Source organism: Hippopotamus amphibius, chromosome 6, assembly GCF_030028045.1.
Source record: "Hippopotamus amphibius kiboko isolate mHipAmp2 chromosome 6, mHipAmp2.hap2, whole genome shotgun sequence".
Classification (NCBI taxonomy): Eukaryota; Metazoa; Chordata; class Mammalia; order Artiodactyla; family Hippopotamidae; genus Hippopotamus; species Hippopotamus amphibius.
In genome coordinates, this window is record NC_080191.1 from 8,454,186 (window position 1) to 8,475,054 (window position 20,869).

General features: G+C 56.0%; 4 protein-coding genes across 13 annotated transcripts in view; 3 read left to right on the forward strand and 1 right to left on the reverse strand.

Annotated features, from left to right (window-relative positions):
• The first annotated feature begins 286 nt into the window (after nt 1-286).
• Nucleotides 287-2,013, forward strand: LOC130854852 (basic salivary proline-rich protein 1-like). Its single transcript, XM_057737737.1, has 3 exons — nt 287-322; nt 886-1,401; nt 1,474-2,013. The coding sequence occupies exons 1-3, from the start codon at nt 287-289 to the stop codon at nt 2,011-2,013; spliced, it is 1,092 nt and encodes a 363-aa protein (XP_057593720.1).
• Nucleotides 1,451-12,812, forward strand: MICAL1 (microtubule associated monooxygenase, calponin and LIM domain containing 1). 9 transcript variants are annotated; one of them, XM_057737685.1, is made up of 25 exons: nt 1,451-1,636; nt 3,127-3,428; nt 3,516-3,723; nt 4,002-4,106; nt 4,454-4,558; nt 4,667-4,822; nt 5,460-5,560; nt 6,357-6,614; nt 6,869-6,984; nt 7,152-7,278; nt 7,469-7,550; nt 8,129-8,276; nt 8,706-8,896; nt 9,092-9,183; nt 9,324-9,365; nt 9,583-9,666; nt 9,793-9,949; nt 10,260-10,336; nt 10,626-10,902; nt 11,020-11,120; nt 11,385-11,498; nt 11,626-11,719; nt 11,896-11,995; nt 12,095-12,168; nt 12,544-12,812. In XM_057737685.1, exons 2-25 carry the CDS (start codon nt 3,171-3,173, stop codon nt 12,690-12,692), a joined length of 3,216 nt encoding a protein of 1,071 aa, XP_057593668.1. In that variant the 5' UTR covers nt 1,451-1,636; nt 3,127-3,170; the 3' UTR covers nt 12,693-12,812. The 9 variants fall into 9 exon arrangements, with proteins under 9 accessions (XP_057593668.1, XP_057593667.1, XP_057593662.1 ...); XM_057737684.1 differs by having other exon boundaries at nt 1,452-1,636; nt 3,095-3,428; XM_057737679.1 differs by lacking the exon at nt 1,451-1,636 and having other exon boundaries at nt 3,038-3,428; nt 9,095-9,183.
• Nucleotides 12,813-12,951: 139 nt separating this feature from the next.
• Nucleotides 12,952-16,164, reverse strand: SMPD2 (sphingomyelin phosphodiesterase 2). 2 transcript variants are annotated; one of them, XM_057737692.1, is made up of 10 exons: nt 15,705-16,162; nt 15,468-15,564; nt 15,275-15,351; nt 14,789-14,882; nt 14,556-14,645; nt 14,232-14,314; nt 13,972-14,104; nt 13,793-13,897; nt 13,455-13,608; nt 12,952-13,357 (listed from the first exon to the last, which is right to left on the reverse strand). In XM_057737692.1, exons 1-10 carry the CDS (start codon nt 15,752-15,754, stop codon nt 12,969-12,971), a joined length of 1,272 nt encoding a protein of 423 aa, XP_057593675.1. In that variant the 5' UTR covers nt 15,755-16,162; the 3' UTR covers nt 12,952-12,968. The 2 variants fall into 2 exon arrangements, with proteins under 2 accessions (XP_057593675.1, XP_057593676.1); XM_057737693.1 differs by lacking the exon at nt 14,556-14,645 and having other exon boundaries at nt 15,705-16,164.
• Nucleotides 15,181-20,869, forward strand: part of PPIL6 (peptidylprolyl isomerase like 6) — a 33,992-nt gene continuing 28,303 nt past the window's right edge. The window contains exons 1-3 of the mRNA XM_057737694.1: nt 15,181-15,551; nt 16,305-16,445; nt 19,276-19,371. Coding sequence (XP_057593677.1) covers nt 16,323-16,445; nt 19,276-19,371 — 219 coding nt within the window. The 5' untranslated portion in view covers nt 15,181-15,551; nt 16,305-16,322. The remainder of the gene's footprint in view (nt 15,552-16,304; nt 16,446-19,275; nt 19,372-20,869) is intronic.

Here is a 20,869-nt window from a genome sequence, read left to right on the forward strand (position 1 = left end):
CAGGCAAATGAGTGATTCTAAAACCCTGGTAATCATTCAGAGTGGACTTTAGAAGCCTTCTTACACTAGGTATTTAAATATGGGTGTGTCTGATATTTGGCAAATTGATTTCAAGCCAAATGACTAGTCATACTCCAGAGCCAGAATGGGCCCAACTGGGAGGCTGCCCTATTTTCCTGAGCCTGACCTGGCTGAATTCCCTGCCCCTTCCCTGCCAGCTTCCCAGCTCAAGCTGGGAGCAGTGAGTTTGCAGGTCTTATCGGGTCTCAGAGGGTTTCCAGACGAAATGCAAAGCGAGAACAGAGATGGGGAGAGCCATAGGGTACCCAGCTCTTTTCTGTCCCTGGATCTTAAGGAGAGGACCCTCCCATTCATTCCTCTGTTTTGTAAGAAACAGCTTCTTAAGATGCCAGCCTTTCATTTGTCACATTGGATCAACACGGGTGTAGTGGAGTCCAGATAGACCTGGGTTTCACACCAGTTCTGCCACTTGCTGTGTAACTTTGTTGCAGGTTACAGAACCTCTGTGACCCTCGGTTTCCTTTTCAATAAAATGGGACTCGTGTGATCACTGAGGTTAAGGTAATATTCATAGTAGACGCTTAATAAATGAGAATTGATGTTTTATTAATATTAACTAGTTCAATGACCTTGAAAGAGTGCCTTCACATTCAGCTGTTTCCTTATCAGGAATAAGAGGAAGTTGATCCCAAAGGTTTCTCTTTTCAGTACTGACAGCTCTGTGGGTCCTTTCTTAAAGGCATTCTTGAATCTTGGGGACCTAGCCTCTAGGCCACACCCTCCCCACTTCCGCCAGTCTTAGTAGTGCTCTAATACCCCCACCCCCACCCCCAAGAGCTTCTTGCCCGCTCACTTCTGCCGCAGTGGAAGCTGCAGATTGCCGAGTTTCCAGGACTCCGAATCCGTGCCCGTTGGCCTCAGCCCGGGTCTAGGAGCAGACTGGTTGCAGGGGAGGCGGCCCCCGAGCTAGGATCCATCGTGGGGCAGCCTGGCCGTGGAAATCCCGGTAGGAGAGGTGAAGAGGACGCAGATGCTCCGGCGCTACCACGGATCCCACAGCTTCTGCAAACTTCTCGCCCAGTCCGAGCGTCCTCTCCGCCCAGTTCTCAGAGGCGGCCGCGCAGTAGGTACCGCGCAAGGGAGGGTGGCCTCCCCCACCGGGGAAGGGCCAGCTTTCGGGCGCAGACTCCGGGATGGAGCCGGAGGCCACGGGCGCGCGGTCGGACTCCGGGCGCCGCCGACCCTCGGCTCCTCGGCCCCCGGCAGGCGGGGCCCGGGCCTTCCGCCCCCGAGCGGAACGCCGCGTCTGCGGCGCCACGCCCTCGGACACCACCCTGCAGCGGGGCGGGCGCCGGGCCGCCCCCAGCCGGGAACCGCCGGGTAATGAGATGCTAATGAGGCGCGAATAAAGCCTCTGCGAGCCCCGCGCCCTGCGCCGAAGCCCACACCCAGCTAGACTCCCGGATCCTGCGCGCCCGGCCCGGCTTTCGGTCCAGGCCTCCCCCACCTCCTCCACGTCCCTTCTTCTGTCTCCTTCCCCCAACCCGCCGGACTGGGACGCTCGCCTGGCAGGAAGCGGCCCCTACGGGCTCCCGAGCGCCCCCCCCCACCCCCGGTAAGTTGCTCAGCTGCGCCAAATGTGCGCCCCCCGCCCGCGGGGGCCCCGGGTGCGGGTCGGCACGCGCCTCCGGCGATATGTGGCCTGAGGCACTCCTGAATTCTGCCTGGCCGGTCCGGCGCTTCTCTCTGCACCTCTGCCCTGCTCAGCCCCTCTCTAAACTTTACGGTCCAGAGGGCGAGAACCCCCGACCCCCGCTGCCAGTGGTCCAGCTCCCTCTCCATCCTTCCAGACCGGTCCACCCGTCGCACAGCCTTTGTCCTGTTGTTTCCAGGTTGGGTCGCCCCTCTCCCCAGTGCACTGTCTTCCTGCTTCCCACCCCCCAAGAGAAACCTTTGCCCTTCCTGATGTTCTGTCTGCCCCCGTACAGGTGACCTGCGGTGGCGATTTTAATCTCCTGTCTCGGCCTGGGGCCGGTGGGGCGACCGAGCGGGGTCAGGGGTATCAGCCCAAGGATCTCCCTACATCAGTGTCACCCACCTTCCCTAACTCCCCGCGTGGGCAACCACATCCCTGTACCCTCTGATTCCTCCTGGTCCCGGCATGAGAAGGCTCTCTCCAACACCCCTCAAGTTGCGTGGGGGCCTGAGCGAGGGAGAAGGGGACAAAGGGAGGCCTTGTCTCAGGAGATTCCTGGGAGAGCATCAGGGATGGGGTGGAGCATCGATGGGAATGAGAGGAAGCTGGGAGGGGCGAATCCTGCTGCCCTGTCGCCCCCCAATCCCCCAACCGTGTTGTGGCCCACTGGAGCAGTGGCAAGTCACAAGGGAAGTATCTTGACCACAGTGAGTCAGAAATAGGCCCAGCTGTGTGTGTCTGTCAGATGCAACATCCTGGGGCTGCTCGTTAAGGTAGTTTTGTGGTGGGAAGTGGAACCTACGGAGTTAGAGACGTCTCCTCCCCCTCGGGAGGCAATCACGAGTTGCTAAGGAGGAAAACTTTGCCCCTGGCACGATACACTCCACACCCAGTGTGGCACTGAGTCCGTCGAGGGGTGCTGGGCACAGAGAGGCATGGGGTGAGACGGGGCAGTACGTGTGCCTGGCAGCTGGGTTGCAGGTATGGGATCTGTCCCTGTCTCTACTGCACAGAAAGCACTCTTCCTGGGCATCCTGCCCTCTTCACACCTGAGAAATTCCCTATGCCCTGCTCCCAGGGCCTCGAGAAGGCAGGGCGAGAATTCCTGTCCCCAGGGCCGCAGCGATGGAGTAGGGCTTGGAGATCCCTGGGCAAGAAGGCTGAGCTAGAGGCCCCCTGGCTTTCTGTGTGCCCTGGATTGATGATGCTTCCTTTCCAAAGTTGGCAAATTTCACTTGGAGTGGAAGGGATTGCAGTTGTTTCTGGAGCAGCTGGCAGAGAGGAGCAGAGCCAATCAGGGTGGGACCCAGAGCTCCCTGGGAATGAATACCAGACTTTCTTCTCCTCCCCTTCCTTTTCCCTTCCTCCTTTCTCCAGCCTCCTCCCTTCTCCTCCTTCCTTCTCTGCAGCAGCCACGTGCCTCTGCCCCTCCCTGGGAGTCCCAGGGGTCTCCATGGCCTCACCCACCTCCACCAACCCAGCGCATGCCCACTTTGAGAGCTTCCTGCAGGCCCAGCTGTGCCAGGATGTGCTGAGCAGTTTCCAGGGGCTATGCAGGGCCCTGGGGCTGGAGCCCGGCGGGGGGCTGCCCCAGTACCACAAGATCAAGGCCCAGCTCAACTACTGGAGTGCCAAGTCACTGTGGGCCAAGCTGGACAAGAGAGCAAGCCAGCCTGTCTACCAGCAGGGCCGGGCCTGCAGCAGCACCAAGGTGGGTACGCAGTGCTGTGGCTTGGAGAGTGGGAGGAGTCAGGGGAGGGGGCCGGATGCCATGCCATGCTGCCTTGTGTGTTCGCAGTGCCTGGTAGTGGGTGCGGGACCTTGTGGGCTGCGGGCTGCTGCGGAGCTGGCGATGCTTGGGGCCCAAGTGGTGCTGGTGGAAAAGCGCACCAAGTTCTCTCGCCACAATGTGCTCCACCTCTGGCCCTTCACCATCCATGACCTTCGGGCACTCGGCGCCAAGAAGTTCTATGGGCGCTTCTGCACAGGCTCCCTGGACCACATCAGTGAGCACCACGTGGTGGCCTGGAGGGGCGGGTGAGCCTGGGCCTAGAGACAGACCAGTGGGGGAGGGTGGGGGGACTGCTGGGCCAGCCAAGAGGCAGGGTGGACAAGGTTCACTTCAGCCAGGTAGCTTTCAGGACTCAGGTCCCACACCTGTAAAACGGGCAGTTGGACTGAGTGATCTCTAAGACCTTCTCCAGCTCTGACCAGGGTACCCACTGGTGCCTGGGGAGGCTGTGGCATCCTGGGGTCCCTGTTCCTAACGTTCTCTCCCTTCCAGGCATCCGACAGCTTCAGCTGCTTTTGTTGAAAGTGGCATTACTGCTGGGAGTAGAAATTCACTGGGGTGTCACTTTCACTGGCCTTCAGCCCCCTCTCAAAAAGGGTAGGTACTTCTCTGCTCCTGAGAACCCCCATCTGCCAAGGACATCCTGGCCTTGTGGAAGAAAAAGGGCGGGGTTGGGAGCCAGCCGAGTCTCCCTCTCTGGGAGTGTGGCCGTACACAAACCCCACTGAGCCTACTTTTTAACATCTGTAACATGTAAAGTATTTCTTTGCTGACCTACTTTCCATGGCTGCTGTGAAGGTGCAATTTGATAGACAACGTGTCATTGCTTTCTAAACCATAAAGCCCTTTAGACATTCATTTAATTATTTAACTGGATTGTCCTGAGAATAGAGGGGCCCCTTCAGATTTCCACACCTTTGTGCCACTCACACCCTCTGCCCCAGGGAGTGGTTGGCGTGCCCAGCTCCAGCCCAGCCCCCCAGCCCAGCTGGCCAGCTATGAATTTGATGTCCTCATCTCTGCGGCTGGAGGTAAATTCGTCCCTGAAGGTGAGTGATCCCTTCCCTCGAAGGAGCCAGTATCTTGAGCTTCTTGTGGGCCTTTCTAGGCTGTTATACCCCTCGTCCTCCTGCCACTACCCTCATCCCCACCTCTAGGCTTCACAGTGCGGGAAATGCGCGGCAAACTGGCCATTGGCATCACGGCCAACTTTGTGAATGGACGCACTGTGGAAGAGACCCAGGTGCCTGAGATCAGCGGCGTGGCCAGGATCTACAACCAGAGCTTCTTCCAGAGCCTGCTCAAAGCCACAGGTCAGGGCCCCTCTCACAGTGTTTCCCCGCCACGTGCCTGACTTGGCCTGGCTCCTGCCTCTCCCTCTCAGACCTGTCCACAATCCAAGGAAACCCACATTTTTCCACCTTTGTGGTCTTGGCAGCAAAGAACCTGAGCCCCCAGGGATTCAGCAGGCACAGCCCCACTTGGCCACGCAGCATGACAAGTCTTAGAAATCTCTCACAAAATGCATGGGATTTTGCTTTGTGCTTCTTTACATATGCTTTAATACAAAAACAATATAAATTCAAAATGAAAGTGGTTCTTCCAGAAGATGCCCTATCTTTACGGTGGCTTCGCACTGCCGTGGCCCCTGGAGTGTGCACATCCTAGTTGGAGAAGCCAGGCTGTCCTCTGCAAGCATGTGACCATATGATGCATGTCTCCCAGCTGCCACCCCACCCAAATTTCTCTCTTTGCTCCACATCTTTAGGCCTCCTGGGCCTGGGACAGATGGTCCATTGTGCCACCAGAACTCATGTGTGGGTGGGGGTGCCCACTGCAGGCTAAGCTGCGATCCCAGCTCGCAGGGGTCAAGCATGTCTGGGATATTTGGAGAGGTGACACATAATAAGGAGGAGACACATCCCCTTGCACCCTGCCCCATTCCCACAGGCATTGACCTGGAGAATATCGTGTACTATAAGGATGACACCCACTACTTTGTGATGACAGCCAAGAAGCAGTGCCTGCTACGGCTGGGGGTGCTGCGTCAGGTGGGGCCTGGGCCCCAGGCAGGGAGGGGCTGGGTGTGGGCCCTGGGAGGTAGGGGCCAGGCCTGGATGTGGTCTCCCCATGGGTGTGGGGGGATGGCACTTCCCCCACCTCAATAAGCTCTTCTCCTCCGAGACGTACATGGCAGCCTGAATCATATTATGGGCTAAACACTTTATACCAACCACAGGACTGCACAGTGTAAGCTCCATGAGGGCAGGGGTTTTGTCTGTCTCTTGCTTGCTGACGGTTCCCAGTGCCTAGAATGGCGCCTGCTGTGATGTAGTAAGCACCCTGAAAGTATTTGCTGAATGAACTAGTTAAACGCCTACTGTGTGATAGGTGCTGTGTTGAGAGCTTTATGTGCATTTTCTCACCTAATTCACCTGAGTACCTTGAGAGTTTAGGAGTGTTATCTCTAAATGATGGGAAAACAGGCTCTGAGAAGTTCAGTGACTTGTCCAAAGCAGGTATATGGTAACAGTAATGATACTGGGCACCAGAGGCAGGATGGGGCCCGGGGCCCGGGGCCCCCAGCGGCAGGCTGAGTTGAGGAAGGGGCTTGAGTGTGGGAGGCAGGATGGGGCCCAGGACCCAGGGCCCCCAGCGGCAGGCTGAGTTGAGGAAGGGGCTCGAGTGTGGGAGGCAGGATGTTCAAACTGTACTCCCAGCTCAGCCTTCAACTGCTGTATAGTCTGGGGAAGCCTATTCCTGGGGCCTCAGGATGTGTACCTTCTCCACCTGAGGGGATGGGATGGCCCAGTTGACCCTGCTGGTTCTGATCTATTGGCCACATAGGACTGGCCGGAGACCAACCGGCTGCTGGGCAGCACCAATGTGGTGCCCGAGGCTTTGCAGCGCTTTGCTCGGGCAGCTGCGGACTTTGCCACCAACGGCAAGCTCGGGAAGCTGGAGTTTGCCCAGGACGCCCATGGGCGGCCTGATGTCTCTGCCTTTGACTTCACAAGCATGATGCGGGCTGAGAGCTCTGCTCGGGTGCAGGAGAAGCACGGCGCCCGCCTGTTGCTGGGGCTGGTCGGGGACTGCCTGGTGGAGGTGAGGGGTCAATGTTCCTTGACTGGGGAGGACCTCTCTGGACTCCTTGTAAGGAGCCATAGGGATTCCCTGGTTGGGGGAGGAAGTGGTTTCATGGGAAGGAGGGGGTAAAAAAAGGTTTGCTTATTGTAAGGCGGTGCGGAGGGTGGCTTAATGGTGTCAGGGCCCCTTCTGCTGTGGCCCTGGGGGCATCTGGGCTTGGGCACCCCTGTTGGATCCTCATTGAGCTGTTTCCTGTCCTTCTGACCCTGCAGCCCTTCTGGCCCCTGGGCACTGGAGTGGCCCGGGGCTTCTTGGCAGCCTTTGATGCCGCCTGGATGGTGAAGCGGTGGGCAGAGGGCACTGGGCCCCTAGAGGTGTTGGCAGAGCGGTGAGGCTGGAGGTGGGGCGGGGTGGGGAGGGCATAGGGTCGGGGATGCTGGGTGAGTAGATGGGGGCAGGGTGAAAGAGAAGAAAACAAAGGTCTGGCAGTTCTTGAGGGGTGGGTGCTGAGGATGCCTGCCCACTTGTGCCCGTCCCCCACTCTTGTTTCCCCAGAGAGAGCTTGTACCAGCTCCTGTCACAGACATCCCCAGAAAACATGCACCGCAATGTGGCCCAGTATGGGCTGGACCCAGCCACACGCTATCCCAACCTGAACCTCCGGGCTGTGAGCCCCAGCCAGGTCAGAACCCCTGGCACACCCCCACCCCCACCCAAGACGCCCCAGGTCAGCTCCCCCGCTCCAGGTCCCCCACTCCTGGTCTGCCTAGTCACTGGCCCTCTGGGTGAGTCCCACCCAGGCCGCCCCTCCCCCATGGACTGAGGGTGGGGTGTGGTCCGCCTGCCTAGAGACCTGAAAGGGGCTGCCTTAGGTGCGAGACCTGTATGACGTGGAGGCCAAGGAGCCTGTGCGGAGAATGAATGACAAGACAGACTCGGGAAAGCCCGCCGCTGGTGAGCAGGCCCTCCTCCAGGGCCATGTCCAAAATATTTACCAAGCAGCGAGGCACAGGCACCAGTGATCAGCACAGCTGGAGCCACTGGCAGCTGGAGCACGGTGCTGGAGCGCTGCTGGATGGTGGGGAGGTTGGGGCGTCCCGGAGCGTGCAGGGCAGTGGGGGCTCAGCAGCTGTCTGCCAGCCCCCATGGAGTATCTCCGCACTTCCGCAACCGCTGTTAACGCAGCCGCGGGATGGCAGCCATGCTGCACTGCTCTCAGCTGCTCTGCCCCTTTCTGCCTTGCAGACCCCAAATCTGCCTCTCCTTTTAGCCTCTGGGCCTCCCTTGCCCCTCAGTTCATAGCCCGCTGCCTTCTCTGTGGCTAGCAGTGATTTCACCCTATTCATTCCCTACTTTAGTCCCCAAAACACTTTTTCAAATGAGAAAATTGAGATGAAGGAGGTGCTGCTGGCAGTGTTAGGCTGGTGCCAGTATAGGTGGGCCCCTGCCTCCACCTCCCATATAGACCCCACACCCAGCAGCTGGGCTCTGTTTGCGAGCCACGGGACCTTGAGTACAGCCTCCTCTCCCAGGGTCGGTGGGCACCCAGGAAGAGCTGCTACACTGGTGCCAGGAGCAGACGGCTGGGTACCCAGGTGTCCACGTCACTGACCTGTCTTCCTCCTGGGCTGATGGGCTGGCTCTGTGTGCCCTCGTGCACCGGCTGCAGCCCAGCCTACTGTGAGTCACGAATTGGGCTTGGGGTGGGGGAGGGTCCCTTATAGACCATCCCTCTCTTTCATGCCTCTGCCCCTCCCTCTCCAGGCAGCGTGGAAGGGGGGGGGGCTGCTGTGTAGGAGGTAGCACGCTCAGCTGTGTCCCAGCGCCAATAATCCTGTTCTAGTCACTTCCCTTCCCTAGAGAGAGCATTCCTGCCTGCCTGCCCGCCCACGAGCATCACATGCATTCAGTAGGGAGTTTTGTGAGTGGTAGAAACCCCCCAAGGCCAGAAGCCATTATCCTTAGGGGGTGGTGGGGTGTGTAGCGGACAGAATAAAAACCCTTTATGCCCTCTCTTCCCTGTCCCGATGTCCCTCCCCTTCTGCCCTCTGCCCCTTGCATGGGGCAGGTTCTGGGCTGCCATCGGCCTCTCTCCCCGATGCCCCACAGGGAGCCCTCAGGCCTGCAGGGAGTGGGGGCTCTGGAGGCCACTTCTTGGGCGCTGAGGATGGCAGAGCACGAGCTGGGCATCGCACCGGTGGTGTCCGCCCAGGCCATGGTGGCAGGGAGTGACCCACTGGGCCTTATCGCTTACCTCAGCCACTTCCATAGTGCCTTCAGGAGCACACCTCACAACCCAGGTGACCTGGAGGGCAGGCGGGCGGGACAGGGTGGGGCGGGGGGAGGGTGTGTGTGAGAGAGAGGGAAGGAGAGGGAGAGAGTGCGCCCTCTAAGGGACAGCCTGGGAGAGGTGTCCTTTATTCTGCTGGGCCGGCGCATTACCTGTCTGTTCTGGGGGTACAGTGTCAGCCCCCCATCTACCCTGATTCTCCCAGCAGGCCCAGTCAGCCACGGCTCCATGGGCACTGCCAGCGCTGTGCTGTTCCTTGGCAAACTGCAGAGGACCCTGCAACGGACGCGGGCCCAGGTGGGGAGTCTGGATGGGGCTGGGCTGGGCAGTGGGCTCCTTGTGGGGAATCCCTGGGGTGATGAGGATTATGTTCAGAGTAGGGGAAGGGGAGAACTGGGGGCTCAGAGCCCATGCTCAGAATAAGGGACTTGTTGCAGGAAAATGGGGAGGATGCTGGTGGCAAGAAGCCTCGCCTGGAGGTAATGCACACAGGGGCTGGACAGTCCCTTCCCCGAGATACCCTTTCCCATGGCCTGTCCCCCCAGGTCTTGCTCGACACCCCAGCTCCTTGCAACCCCCTAGTCCAGTTGTGCTTTCTAGTCTCACTCCCTCTCACTCCTTTCTCTTCATCTGCACACACAGACTCCCCAGCTGGTCCTGCCCATTATCTCTGGGCCTGAGCACTTACCTTTTCAGGTAGAGGCTGAGACCCCAAGTACTGAGGAGCCACCTGTCCCAGAGCCAGATGTACTAGTGACACCCCCATCCCAACACCAGGAGGTGAGAACAGAGGCCCTGTCTGCAGGCAGAGGCCTGGGAAGGGCAGGGAGGGGTGTTTCAGGGGAAGGGAAAAACAATGGCAGCTGGCTTTGATCCAGCTGACCTGTGGCCTGGGGGTCGGTGCAGGCCAGCACGGAGGATCTGTGTGCACTCTGTGGGGAACACCTCTATATCCTGGAACGCCTCTGCGCCAACGGCCGTTTCTTCCACCGGAGCTGCTTCTGCTGCCACACCTGTGAGGCCACATTATGGCCAGGAGGCTATGGGCAGCACCCAGGAGACGGTGAGTGGGCCTGGGAGGCATTCAGAGGGACTCTGGGTCTGGCCCTGCCTGGGGGGGCCAGGAGCTTGAAGGTGGAGGGGAACCGGGGTGCTTGGCCTGAGGTGGGAACAGGCTGAAGATGACACTTTCTTCTCCTGAGCTCCATCTCCTCTCTCCCCTCCAAAGCCCCAAATGTAGGGTTCTGAGAAACCAGGAGGCTGGTAGAAATTCATCAGCAAATGCAGAGTCCTGTCACCCCCACCTTCCCTGACAAACTGAGTGTCTGGTCATTGGGCTGCCTACACCTGACACCTCCTCCCCTCCTTCCCAGGACATTTCTACTGCCTCCAGCACCTGCCCCAGCCAGGCCACAAAGCGGACAGCAGCGACACAAGCCCTGAGAGTCAGGTAGAAGCTGCGCAAGTGTGTGATGGGGGGTGAGAAAGCGCAAATGGCTCTCCAAGCCCAGCAGACGTTGCTGGGATAACCGGATGTCCGCCACTAGAGTGTAAACTACATGATGGCAGGGATCTTTGTCTTGTTGTACTTATTGATGTATCCCAAGTATCTAAAACACTGACTGACACTGTTCAGTAAAAGGAAAATGAATGAATGCCAGGACCCACATTTGTCTCAAGGGGCAGCCTCCGCGCACACTGGGCAGGTCACTGACCAGAGCATACGGTGGCTCTTCTAGGACCTTCCCACACAGAGTGAGGATAATATGCCATCATGCCCCTCAACTCCCATGGCCCCCCAGGAGGGGACCAGTCCTGTCCCAAGCCCCAGCCAGCCCACCCGTCGGCTGATCCGCCTCTCCAGCCCAGAACGCCAGCGGTTGTCCTCCCTTCATCTCACCCCTGACCCGGAAATGGAGCCTCCACCCAAGCCCCCCCGAAGCTGTAACGCCTTGGCCCACCAGGCCCTGGAGGAAAGCTTTGTGGGCTGGGGAGTGCCAGTCCAGAGCCCTCAAGGTAGCTGCTGGCCCAGGGTGGAGATGGGGTGGGTGGTATTTGGATTCTTGGACAGGGATGTGGAGAATGGGGAGGGAGGTCGTGCGGATTCCAGCCCATGTCCACTTCTCTGCTCAGCTCTTGTGGCCATGGAGGAGGAGGAAGAAGACAGTCCCTGTTCCAGTGAAGAGGAAGCAGAGGAAGAGGAAGATGTGCCTTTGGACTTAAACATGGAACAGGTAAGTGGAAGGAACTGGCCACCTATTCTGCCCAAGCCAGCACACATCCACAAAATATATCCTGCCCCCTGCCCAGGAGAAACCCACAGCACCGAGCCTCTTCTGAGCCCCCGTGTCTCTGAATGTCTTCTCACCGAGTCTGATTCTTTCATGTCTCTAAGCCTCCACCTTTCTATCAGAACTTACCCCACTTCCAGCCCAGGGTCTGTCTGCTCCCTTTCAAATGAAGCTTTCCCAACCCCTATCCACCTGACTCTGCCATAGGCTCTGCAGAACTTGGCTAAGAACTCAGGCACCATGAACAATCACCCAACGTGGCGTCGGACTCTGCTGCGCCGTGCTAAGGAGGAGGTGATGAAGCGGTTCTGCAAGGCTCAGGTACGGCCTAGGGGTGCCTAGAGTTTCTGATGGGATCAGAGTTCTGAGGCTGAGGATCAGAGCTCCTCCGGGACAATGTTCTTGAGCAATCCGCAGACTCCTGGGCCCCCCATCTTGTACTCCTCAGGCCATCCAACGGCGACAAAATGAGATCGAGGCTGCTCTGAGGGAGCTGGAGGCCAAGGGCGTGGAGCTGGAGCTGGCTTTGAGGAGCCAGAGCAGTGAGTGAAGACGGGAGGGATAAGTGAGGACACCTCTGCCTCCTGGCCTTGTGTTCCACCCCCAGCAACCCCCCAAACCACCAGGCTCTGGCCCACAGCAGGCTCTACTCCTCATGCCATGATTCCTATGACCCTGGTTGGAGGCCTGACTGGCCCCTCTTCTTCCTTCTTATCAGGTTCCCCTGACCAGCAAAAGGCACTATGGCTAGAACAGCTGCTACATCTCGTTCAGAAGAAAAACAGCCTGGTGGCCGAGGAGGCTGAGCTCATGATCACGTGAGGGGTGTCAGGGTGAGGGAGCGGGGGACAGTGGCATGTGAGCCAGACCTCAGCCACCCTAGACACCTGTGCCTTTTCTCTCCCTGTCCTCCACAGGGTGCAGGAGCTGAACTTGGAGGAGAAACAGAGGCAGCTGGACCAAGAACTACGAGCCTACATGAACCGGGAAGGTGGGTGTGATGTGAGGAGAGGCTGATACCTGCACAAGCCTCGTGATCTCAGATACTGCCCAGGCAACAGTCCTCTAGTCTGAGCACCTCTGAGCCTGAACTGCCCCCTGAACTGGACGAAGCCAGAGGATAGGGCTTTAAGCCCCCACTCTGTGCCATCAGTTCAATCACAGCTGCACAACTGGGCTTTTATGCAAGACTTCCTTTAAAAATGGTGTTGGTGCTAAACAATGCTAGAAAACCATTAATGTTGATACACCAAATTCAGAGTGGGAGACAGCTGGGGTTGTAGAGGTCACACAGGCTGGGATTAGATGGTGCCTCTCCTGCCGCCCTGCCCCATTCTGTTCTCTAAGCTTCATCTCCTCCCATCAGAAACCCTAAAGACAGATGCAGATCGGCAGGCCGAGGACCAGGTCCTGAGGAAGCTAGTGGACGTGGTGAACCAGCGAGATGCCCTCATCCGCTTCCAGGAGGAGCGCAGGCTCAGCGAGTTGGCTTCAGGGCCAGGGGCCCACGGCTAGAAGAGGCGAGGCTGCCTGTCTTCTCTTCTGTAAGGATGACCACCTCATCCCAGGATGGTGCCATCTGGGCTGCCTGGGAGAGGGCCTCACTGTTTATAGTAAAAAAGTTTCTGCCATAAACAGGACTTTGGCTGTCTACAGGTGGGAGGTGGGGGAGTGTGCAAGGAGGGCAGATGTGTAGGAGACTGAAGGTCAACACTGTGACAATCACACTGACCCTTGGCCTCAATCACTGCCTTTACAAGGAAAAAGGCAGAGCCACAAAAGTGTCACGCTTTATTGTTCCTCAGCTCTGTCCCCCTCCTGCTGCCCCAGAAACAGGGCTGGCTGGGACTCTGGGCCCAGGTTCTGGGCCTCCCGTGCCCTTCCCAGCACATGCTGGAGCTCAGCGCGGGCCCTACACAAGCCCTTGGCCTCCTGCATGTGGAAGAGATAGAATGCACCCACCCCCAGCACCAGTCCTACATTGGGGGTCCAGAGCAGTATAGCAACTTCCCTGACCCCTCCTCCAGCCGCCAGGACACACAGCAACGCCAGGAGAAGAAGCCCTAGACCAATCACATAGCCAGCAATAGTGGCCCACCAGCGAGCTTGAGCCATGCCCTGGTCCAGTTCTGTCCAGGCCTCCCTTAGCACACTGATCAACGGTGACCTCTCTGTTGGTCCTAGAACAAGGCAGAGCAGTGGGGAGGGAGAGTGAGGGTCTGCGTGAAGGGGCTGCCTTGTCAGGAAGGGGCAAGGAAAAGGATGGGGATGACTCACCATGGGTGGGGCTGGGGTTTTGCTGGGGGGGGCTGTGTCTCACACACAGAGTAGCCATCAGGGCCTCATGATCAGAGAGTGGGGTGCCGCTGTGAGGGTCACGGCCTGTAGTAGTTCTGAGAGTCTTACAGGAGATGTGTAGTCCAGACACCACCTAGGAAAAGGGCCAGAGAGAAACCTCTATTTGAGAGCCTCTTTCCCAGAGAACCAGTTCCTGGCTGTCCCATTCTTCGGTCGCCAGGGACGTAAGACGAGACTAGCTGAACAAAGCATCAGCACGGGCTGGAGAGAGATGAAGAGACAGGCGGGGGACGGTATGCTGTGGGGAGAGCTCTGACCTTATAAAGCACGTAGTCGATGCGGATGCCCAAGGGAAACTGCTCCAGCTCCTGCTGGCTGACATAGCAGTTCTCGGGTACCATCGTACAGCCTTCTTCAGGGCCCTAGGTGAACAGTGGGTTAGGAGGAGGGAGATGGCTGGGGGTGTAGGTGGGGAAATAATCAGGCAGGTCCTCACCTTGAAGTCCCGGGTCTCCAGATAGGCATCATGCAGTCCCGTACACTCCTTCAGCAGGCGGAAGCCCAGGTCTTTTGGGTGCAAGTTGAGGTCCCCACACAATAGAACCACGTCAGCCTTCTTGGATGTGTGGCTGGAGGAAGCAAGATGGTGAGGCAGCCATCCTTCCCTCAACAGCTCTGCCCTAGAAGTGGGGCCTTAGCCACCCCTCAGTCCCTGGACCCCATCCCACTTCCCCTGTCAAGCCCAGGCTCACACACTGGATGAACTGGGCCAGTTCCCAAGCTTGGGCCACACGATGTGATAGGTAGATGTCCTTCTGTCGATTGTACTCGGCATGGAGCTGAGCAAGATAGAGGAGGTAACAGCAGATGAGAGGGAGGGTCCCATGGGCAGGAGTAAATCAAGCTTGTGTCTGTCACTTGGCATGGTGCTTAGTAAAACATGTGTGAACCTTGCCTACTGGCCTTAGGACATCCTGCCCCCACACCTCCCCCCACGGCAGCCCAGCTAGAGGAGTCCCATCTCTCCCTCCCAGGACCAGGCTGCCTGTCCCAGCCTTAAGCACTGCCGGCTCCACTCACATGGGTCACGTAGGCATTGAGCACCAATCCACTTAGATGGAGCACCAGCAGCCCGACAGCCTTCCCACAGAACCAGTCACCATGATGGATCTGTAGGCAGGAGGGGGCAGGAACTCAGGGCATCGCGACCCTCTTTCTGCCCATTGCCTGCAGCCCAAGGAAGGCTACCTCCTTTACCATGTGTTAGTGGCCGGTGGGGAAGGGAGGTGGAAAAGGTCAGAGATCAGGCTCACCATGTAGGGGTAGCCATTGAGGGTGAAGACATGTTGCGTGAATTCCTGGATTGGGTGTTTGGAGAAGACACAGAGGCCACTGCCAATGATGCCGCTGAAAGCCAAGTCCCAGTGAACAGCCTTACAAAGCAGGGAGAGATACACCCAGCCTCCTTCCCCTCCCTCGCGTCCGGCTCTCCCAGCTCTTCCCTATGCCGCCTGCACTCTCCTCCTCCCCCAGCTACTTTCTCTGCTGCTGGCACCGCCTCAGATCGAAACTCAAAGCAACAGCGTTTGTGCGGCGATACGACGGCCTGATAATAAGTCTGATGAGCTGAAGAGCTAGATCTTCCTCATTCCGCCTTCCTGCTCCCACACCCAGAGGGGAGAGAGGCCCCGGGGGGGGGGAGGGGAGGAGGAGGGGGGTGCAGGCAGCACAGGGAAGGGCTGGCAGGGCCAAGGGCCCCCAGGTGTGAGCCCAGGCTTGCAGGCCAGCCGGCTTCTCACCTCCTGAAGTAGTGCGCTGCTGGGTAGGTGGGCAGCAGTTTGTGCCTCAGGTACTGGAAGTCCTGCTCACTCCACACCTGAGGGAAGGGGCAGAGGTACCTCCCCGGCCCCGGCCCCGGCCCCGGCCCCGGGGAGAGCGCCCCCGCCGCCCTCCCTCCAGCCGGGCTTGCGCACCAGCCCCGCGCAGCCCCACCTCCTCCAGCAGAGCGAGATCAAAGCTCTCCATGTTCAGAAAGTCTCCCAGGCGCTTCACGCGGTCGGCCCTGTGCCTGCTCAGGTAGGGGATGCCCCTGGGGACGAGAGCGCAGGGCGGGAGCGGGCGCTGCGGGCGCGGCCGCGGGCCCGGGGCGAGGAAGGCCGCCGCGCTGTCGCCGGCGGGGGCGGGCGGGGCCGCGGGGTCGCCCCGGACGCGGGTCGGCGGTGCGCTCACCAGCAGTTGAGGTTAAAGACCCGCAGTCGCAGGGAGAAGGTGGGCTTCATGGCGGGGGCGCGCGGCCTCCTCAGCGACGGCCGCGCGGGGCACAGATGCGCGCGGCGGGGCGGCGCGGCTCGGGGCCCTGCGCACAGGTGGCCGCCGCGCTCCGGCGGGCGGGGAAGCGCGCGCGGCCCAGGGCGGACCCCGGCGTTGCCCGGACCTCCTGCCGGCCCGCCCCGCTCCGGCCGCGCGCCAACCCGGAAGGGCGGTCTGCGGTGAAGTCGGGCGCCCGCAGGAGGCGACGACCGCGCGGGAGGACCCTGCGCGGGGGGTCCCGGAAGGGGTCGGGGGGGGGGCGGCGAACCGGGCCGAGGCACGCGGGGCGTGCGCTCCCCGTTCCTTTTCCCCGAAGCTCGTCGCTCGTGGCGGCCGCCCGCGCGTCCCCGCCCCCCTCTCAGCCGCCTCCGCCGCAACAGGCACAAAGTTGAGGAAAGGCCGGGCCTTCGCCGACCGCCCCGCCCCCGGCCCCGCCCCGGCTCCGGCCCCGCCTCCTGGCGAGCGGCGGGGGCGGGGCCGCGAGGTTGCCCTGACGACGCGCTGTGTTTGTGACCCGAGGAGTCCTCGCGCGCAGCCATGGCGAGCCAGCAGCAGTCGTCCCCGTGCAGCTCGCAGACGCCGCCCGAGCAGCCGCTGCAGGTGAAGGTGGTGGGGCTCTTCAAAAGCTCCAGCTTTCAAATTGCCAAGAGCACCGCTGAGGTAACCGCGAAGAAGGCACGAGTGCGGGCGGCGCGTCCCGCTTCCGGGTCTTGCGCCTCCTGGTGGGGAGGGTCGAGGCTCAGGCAGCTGCTGTCCCGGCCGGGGTGGGCTGTGTCTGGATGGTGTTCCACTCAGAGAGGGGCTGCCTTTAAAGGTAGATGCGAGCGAAGGAATCCTTCAGAACCTTGTTGGGAGTAAAGGTGATTCCTACCTCGACAGTAACACGTTTTATCCCACATTACTTCTTAATTGAAATTATAGATTTTAAAACTCTGTGAAAAAAAAAATGTTACCATATAACCAGTTAATTTTTTACAAACTCCTTCCCCGGGTGATTTTTGAAAACTATTCATTCGCGGAGGGTTTTTTGTTGCTGTTTTTTCTTTAAATTTTCTATAGCAGTCACTGCATTCCAGTTGAATTAGGTGCTTAAGGGATTTCTTAACAACTGACCTACACCTGTTTTGGAGAATCCAGATGTTTCTTTGTAAACATGCAGAACAATGTAAAACGAAAAACACTTTAAGTAACTGGAAGAATTTGGCCAGGTCCATAATGCTGCAGCACTCCTATAACCCAAATGCAGGAGAAATGCAGAAGTGTATGAAATATTGAAACGTAAAATTCAGCACTTCTTTGGGGTTTGCTCCAGAAATGCTGTTGTAACATTATGCCAAGCTTCTCTCATTCAAAACCCCACTAGCCTCCAGAACAATGCCTTATTCATGTTTGTATCTCCCAAAGTATGCAGCTGGATACTTGACGCGAAATCTTATGACACTAGAAGAAATCTTAAGAAATTCCTAACTTCTTGGCTGCTCCAAGTCCACTGAGTTACAGTTTGGATTTAAATCACATCAGGAAATAGTGACTAATTTGTGAAATAGGTAAAGTTTACATCAAGATGAAGAGAACAAGTGATAAGAAGTCCGTGAAAATGATACATGGATCATTAAAAGAAGTAGAAATTATGGACTGTGTTAGCTGGGCTGATAGGGTTAGCAAAGTTTTTTAGCCCACGCTGTATTTCATGAGTTTGAGGGACTTTTTCTCTTGTTTTTCTTAGTTCCTTTTCTGAAAGCACGTTTTCTCCAGGCTGTAGAGAAGATGTTGGCAAATTTTCTTCTGTAAAGTCCATAGATAAAATTATTAGGCCTTTGGAGCCATAGGTTCTCAGTCACCACTACTCAACTCTGTCCTTGTGCAAAAGCAGCCACAGACAGTGTGTAAATGAATGATGGTTTTCCAATAAAACTTATTACTGACACTGAAATTGGACTTGCATGTAATTTCGTATGACATGAAATGATTCTTCTTGTGATTCTTTTTCAACTGTTTAAAAATCTAAAAATTATTTTTAGTTCTCAAGTCTAACAAAAACAGGCAGTGGTCCAGATTTGGCCTGCTGGCCACAGCTTGCCAACTCCTGTTGCAGAGGACACTAAGTCAAGAAAACAATGTCTTTATTATAGTAATAATGTTAGTTTTCACTTTCTTAAGCTTTTGCCTATTGTAGCTCCATTTGAATATGAAAATATATCAATGTAAATTCAGCTAGTTCTTTTTTTTTTTTTTTTTCATTTTATTTTATTTTATTTTTTCAGCTAGTTCTATGTTAATAAAGACTCCTTGAATATATTCCCAACATGATCACTTGGGAGCAATCCCTGATGCCTAATCAACTGAAAGATTTAGATTTATAAAGAGTGAGTATTACATAATGTAGTCCATTCTAGAATAAATTATGAAGAAAGTATGATTAAGTATGCTGCATTTGAAAACTACTGGGCTTATTAGTTATTCCAGGCGGTCCCTCAGAAACAGCAGTCATCCTGCACAATTGCCTCAGACAGAGCACAGACACTCGAACTGAGAAAAAGGACACATCAGCTGTTGGTTGGGTAACGCCGTCTAAGAAGGAAACGGCCAGGTTTCTATTGCCCTCTTCTGCTATCCCTGGTCCCAAGGCAGGGTACTACTCACATCCTGGCTTTCTTCCCCTCGCACTATCCACCCTTGATGAAGCGTGCCAAGCCAGTGTCCCCTTAGATCACAGCAGAAGCGGCCAGCTGACACTTTTCCCTGTTGGTCCATTTACTCCTCAGATCTACTCAGAAAAGTGATGCCTAACTGTTATCGCCTCAACTGCCTCTCTTGCTTTAGGAGGAGGCAACGTGTAACGTAACAGGACCCCAAACTTTTTTTTTTTTTGACCAATGTTGTTAACTAGTAAGAATTTTCTCTGATTCATACAGACAAAACAAAATACGTTGTCAATACATGCTCAGTATCTTAGACCAAAACATATTTAATACGTACTTCTCTTTTTCCCAAGGGGTGTAACTACAACAATATCTTTTTTGGTCATTCTCCATATGTCAGTGAATTAAAGCAATAACATTTCTTTATTTTAGTTAAAAGTGTCCACAGATCCCTGAGGTTTAGTAAGAGTTTAATTTAGGGGAAAACTGGTCCTAAAAGAACTTGGCAGATCACAAAACTATTGGCATAAACTCACTTGTTCATTTGCTATGTGTGGATGGTCCACTATGTACCAGATATTGAGGCCAGTGGCAAACGAAGACATAGTCTTTGCCCTCAAGGAGCTTATTCTCTTCAGATGAGACACCAATTAATGTGGCCTGGGGAGGGGCTTACTGGAGGTAAGCACAGGGGTCTTTGGGAGCTGGCAAGGGGCACCTAAGCCAGACTGTGTGGCTTGGGTGTATGTTGCATAAAACTTCCTGAAGACCCCATAAAAATTGGGGGGAATGGTTTCTACTTTAAAAGAGAACTTACTCTAAAATAATTATTCTATTTTGAAACCTAGAGTCTGAAGAATAATTATCCATCCAAATTTGAAGATCCTATAATAGTTCCTGTTCAAGAATTTACATGGGATCAATATCTGCAGGAGAAAAAAAGGGTAAAGGATATTTGGGGTGTGGGAAATGAGCGAAGTTTTGCCTAAATGATTTACCCATGCATTGCTTTGGAAAAAGTGAAGCAGTAATTTTAATACAACTAGATTTTATTTCTCTAAATTATGCACTTTTCCTAAATTATTTCAGTCATTTTACCAAGCTGATTTTAAGAAAAAGTCAAACATTTACAGGATTTTCTTTTGGAAGGCACATGATAAAGGTAAGTTTTAAACTCTCAATGCTGCTATTTGCTCCTGCTGATGGCCTACCCCTCTTTCCCTGAATACCACTTATGCTTCCTGTGACACCTTGGCACGCAGGTTACTGCGGCTTGGCACTCTTTTTGGCCCCAACTATGGGAGGTTTCGGTGGTGTCCAGCACAGACACAGCAGAGGAGCATGTAGGGCTGTTGCCCAGGGGAGCTCTGACGGTAGGCACCAGCTTCCCACAGGGTAGCCATGTCCTAAGGGAAGCTTCCTTCTCCTGACAGTACCCTTGGAGAACAGCACCCTTGGAGAACCCCAGACCCTAGGGCTGGCAGAGCTTATCCAGGGACAGCAGATTGGTTTCCTCTTGGGTGCCAACCCTGATTAATTGGTCGTGCTGCCTGAAACATGTGATATAAAGGATTCTAAGGTGGCATCCTGGCTCAGATATAGCGCATGTTGGGGGGCAGACTGGAATAGATACACCTCCTGCTTATCACCCCTGGCACAGTCCTGTAGGGAGTCTCAGTCCTTGTTTCCCTGCCCGACCCCATCTCTCAGTGGCTGATGAGATCCCATTTTCCCTGACCAGAGCAGCTTTTATTTATTTATTTATTTATTTATTGGCTGCATTGGGTCTTTGTTGCTGTGTGCAGGCTTTTTCTAGTTGCGGCGAGCAGGGGCTACTCTTTGTTGCGGTGTGCGGGCTTCTCATTGCGGTGGCTTCTCGTTGTAGAGCATGGTGGGCTCTAGGTGTGTGGGGTTCAGTAGTTGTGGCACACGGGCTCAGTAGCTGTGGCTTGCAGGCTCTAGAGCACAGGCTCAGTAGTTGTGGTGCATGGGTTTAGTTGCTCCACGGCATGTGGGATCTTCCCAGACCAGGGATTGAACCCATGGCACGTGTGATCGTCCTGGACCAGGGATCGAACCCATGTCCCCTGCATTGGCAGGCAGATTCTTAACCACTGCGCCACCAGGGGAGCCCCCCAGAGCAGTTTTGATTGTACTGTGCTTGATTCACAAGGATGTCCTGTGATTATTATGCAGAGAGTGTTGCTTTGTGAGATCACTTCACTCGCTACTCCATCACATGAACGGTGCAAGACTGAGTCAATAATACCATTTGTTAAGTCTCATACCATTTCCACAGCCATAGTACATTTTCATTGTAATTCAAACAGAACCATAACAAACACTTACCTATGGTGTTTATTGTACGCCAGGCGCTATTCTAATGACTTCTATGAATATTAACTCTAATCATTACAACAACTAGGGTGACCAATGGTCCTG

Bases quoted from the DNA above. Each gene is read 5' to 3' on its own strand.
- SMPD2 (XM_057737692.1), bottom strand. From the start codon at position 15,754: ATGAAGCCCACCTTCTCCCTGCGACTGCGGGTCTTTAACCTCAACTGC. The intron at 15,352-15,467 runs GTGGGGCTGCGC...CCCTTCCCTCAG, and splicing joins ATCTCGCTCTGCTGGAGGAG to GTGTGGAGTGAGCAGGACTT. The intron at 13,898-13,971 runs GTGAGGACCTGC...CTGTTCACCTAG, and splicing joins TGGAGACCCGGGACTTCAAG to GGCCCTGAAGAAGGCTGTAC.
- LOC130854852 (XM_057737737.1), top strand. From the start codon at position 287: ATGCAAAGCGAGAACAGAGATGGGGAGAGCCATAGG. The intron at 323-885 runs GTACCCAGCTCT...CTTCTGCCGCAG, and splicing joins GAGATGGGGAGAGCCATAGG to TGGAAGCTGCAGATTGCCGA. The intron at 1,402-1,473 runs GTAATGAGATGC...GCCCACACCCAG, and splicing joins CCCCAGCCGGGAACCGCCGG to CTAGACTCCCGGATCCTGCG.
- MICAL1 (XM_057737685.1), top strand. From the start codon at position 3,171: ATGGCCTCACCCACCTCCACCAACCCAGCGCATGCCCACTTTGAGAGC. The intron at 4,823-5,459 runs GTCAGGGCCCCT...CCATTCCCACAG, and splicing joins GAGCCTGCTCAAAGCCACAG to GCATTGACCTGGAGAATATC. The intron at 9,950-10,259 runs GTGAGTGGGCCT...CCTCCTTCCCAG, and splicing joins TGGGCAGCACCCAGGAGACG to GACATTTCTACTGCCTCCAG.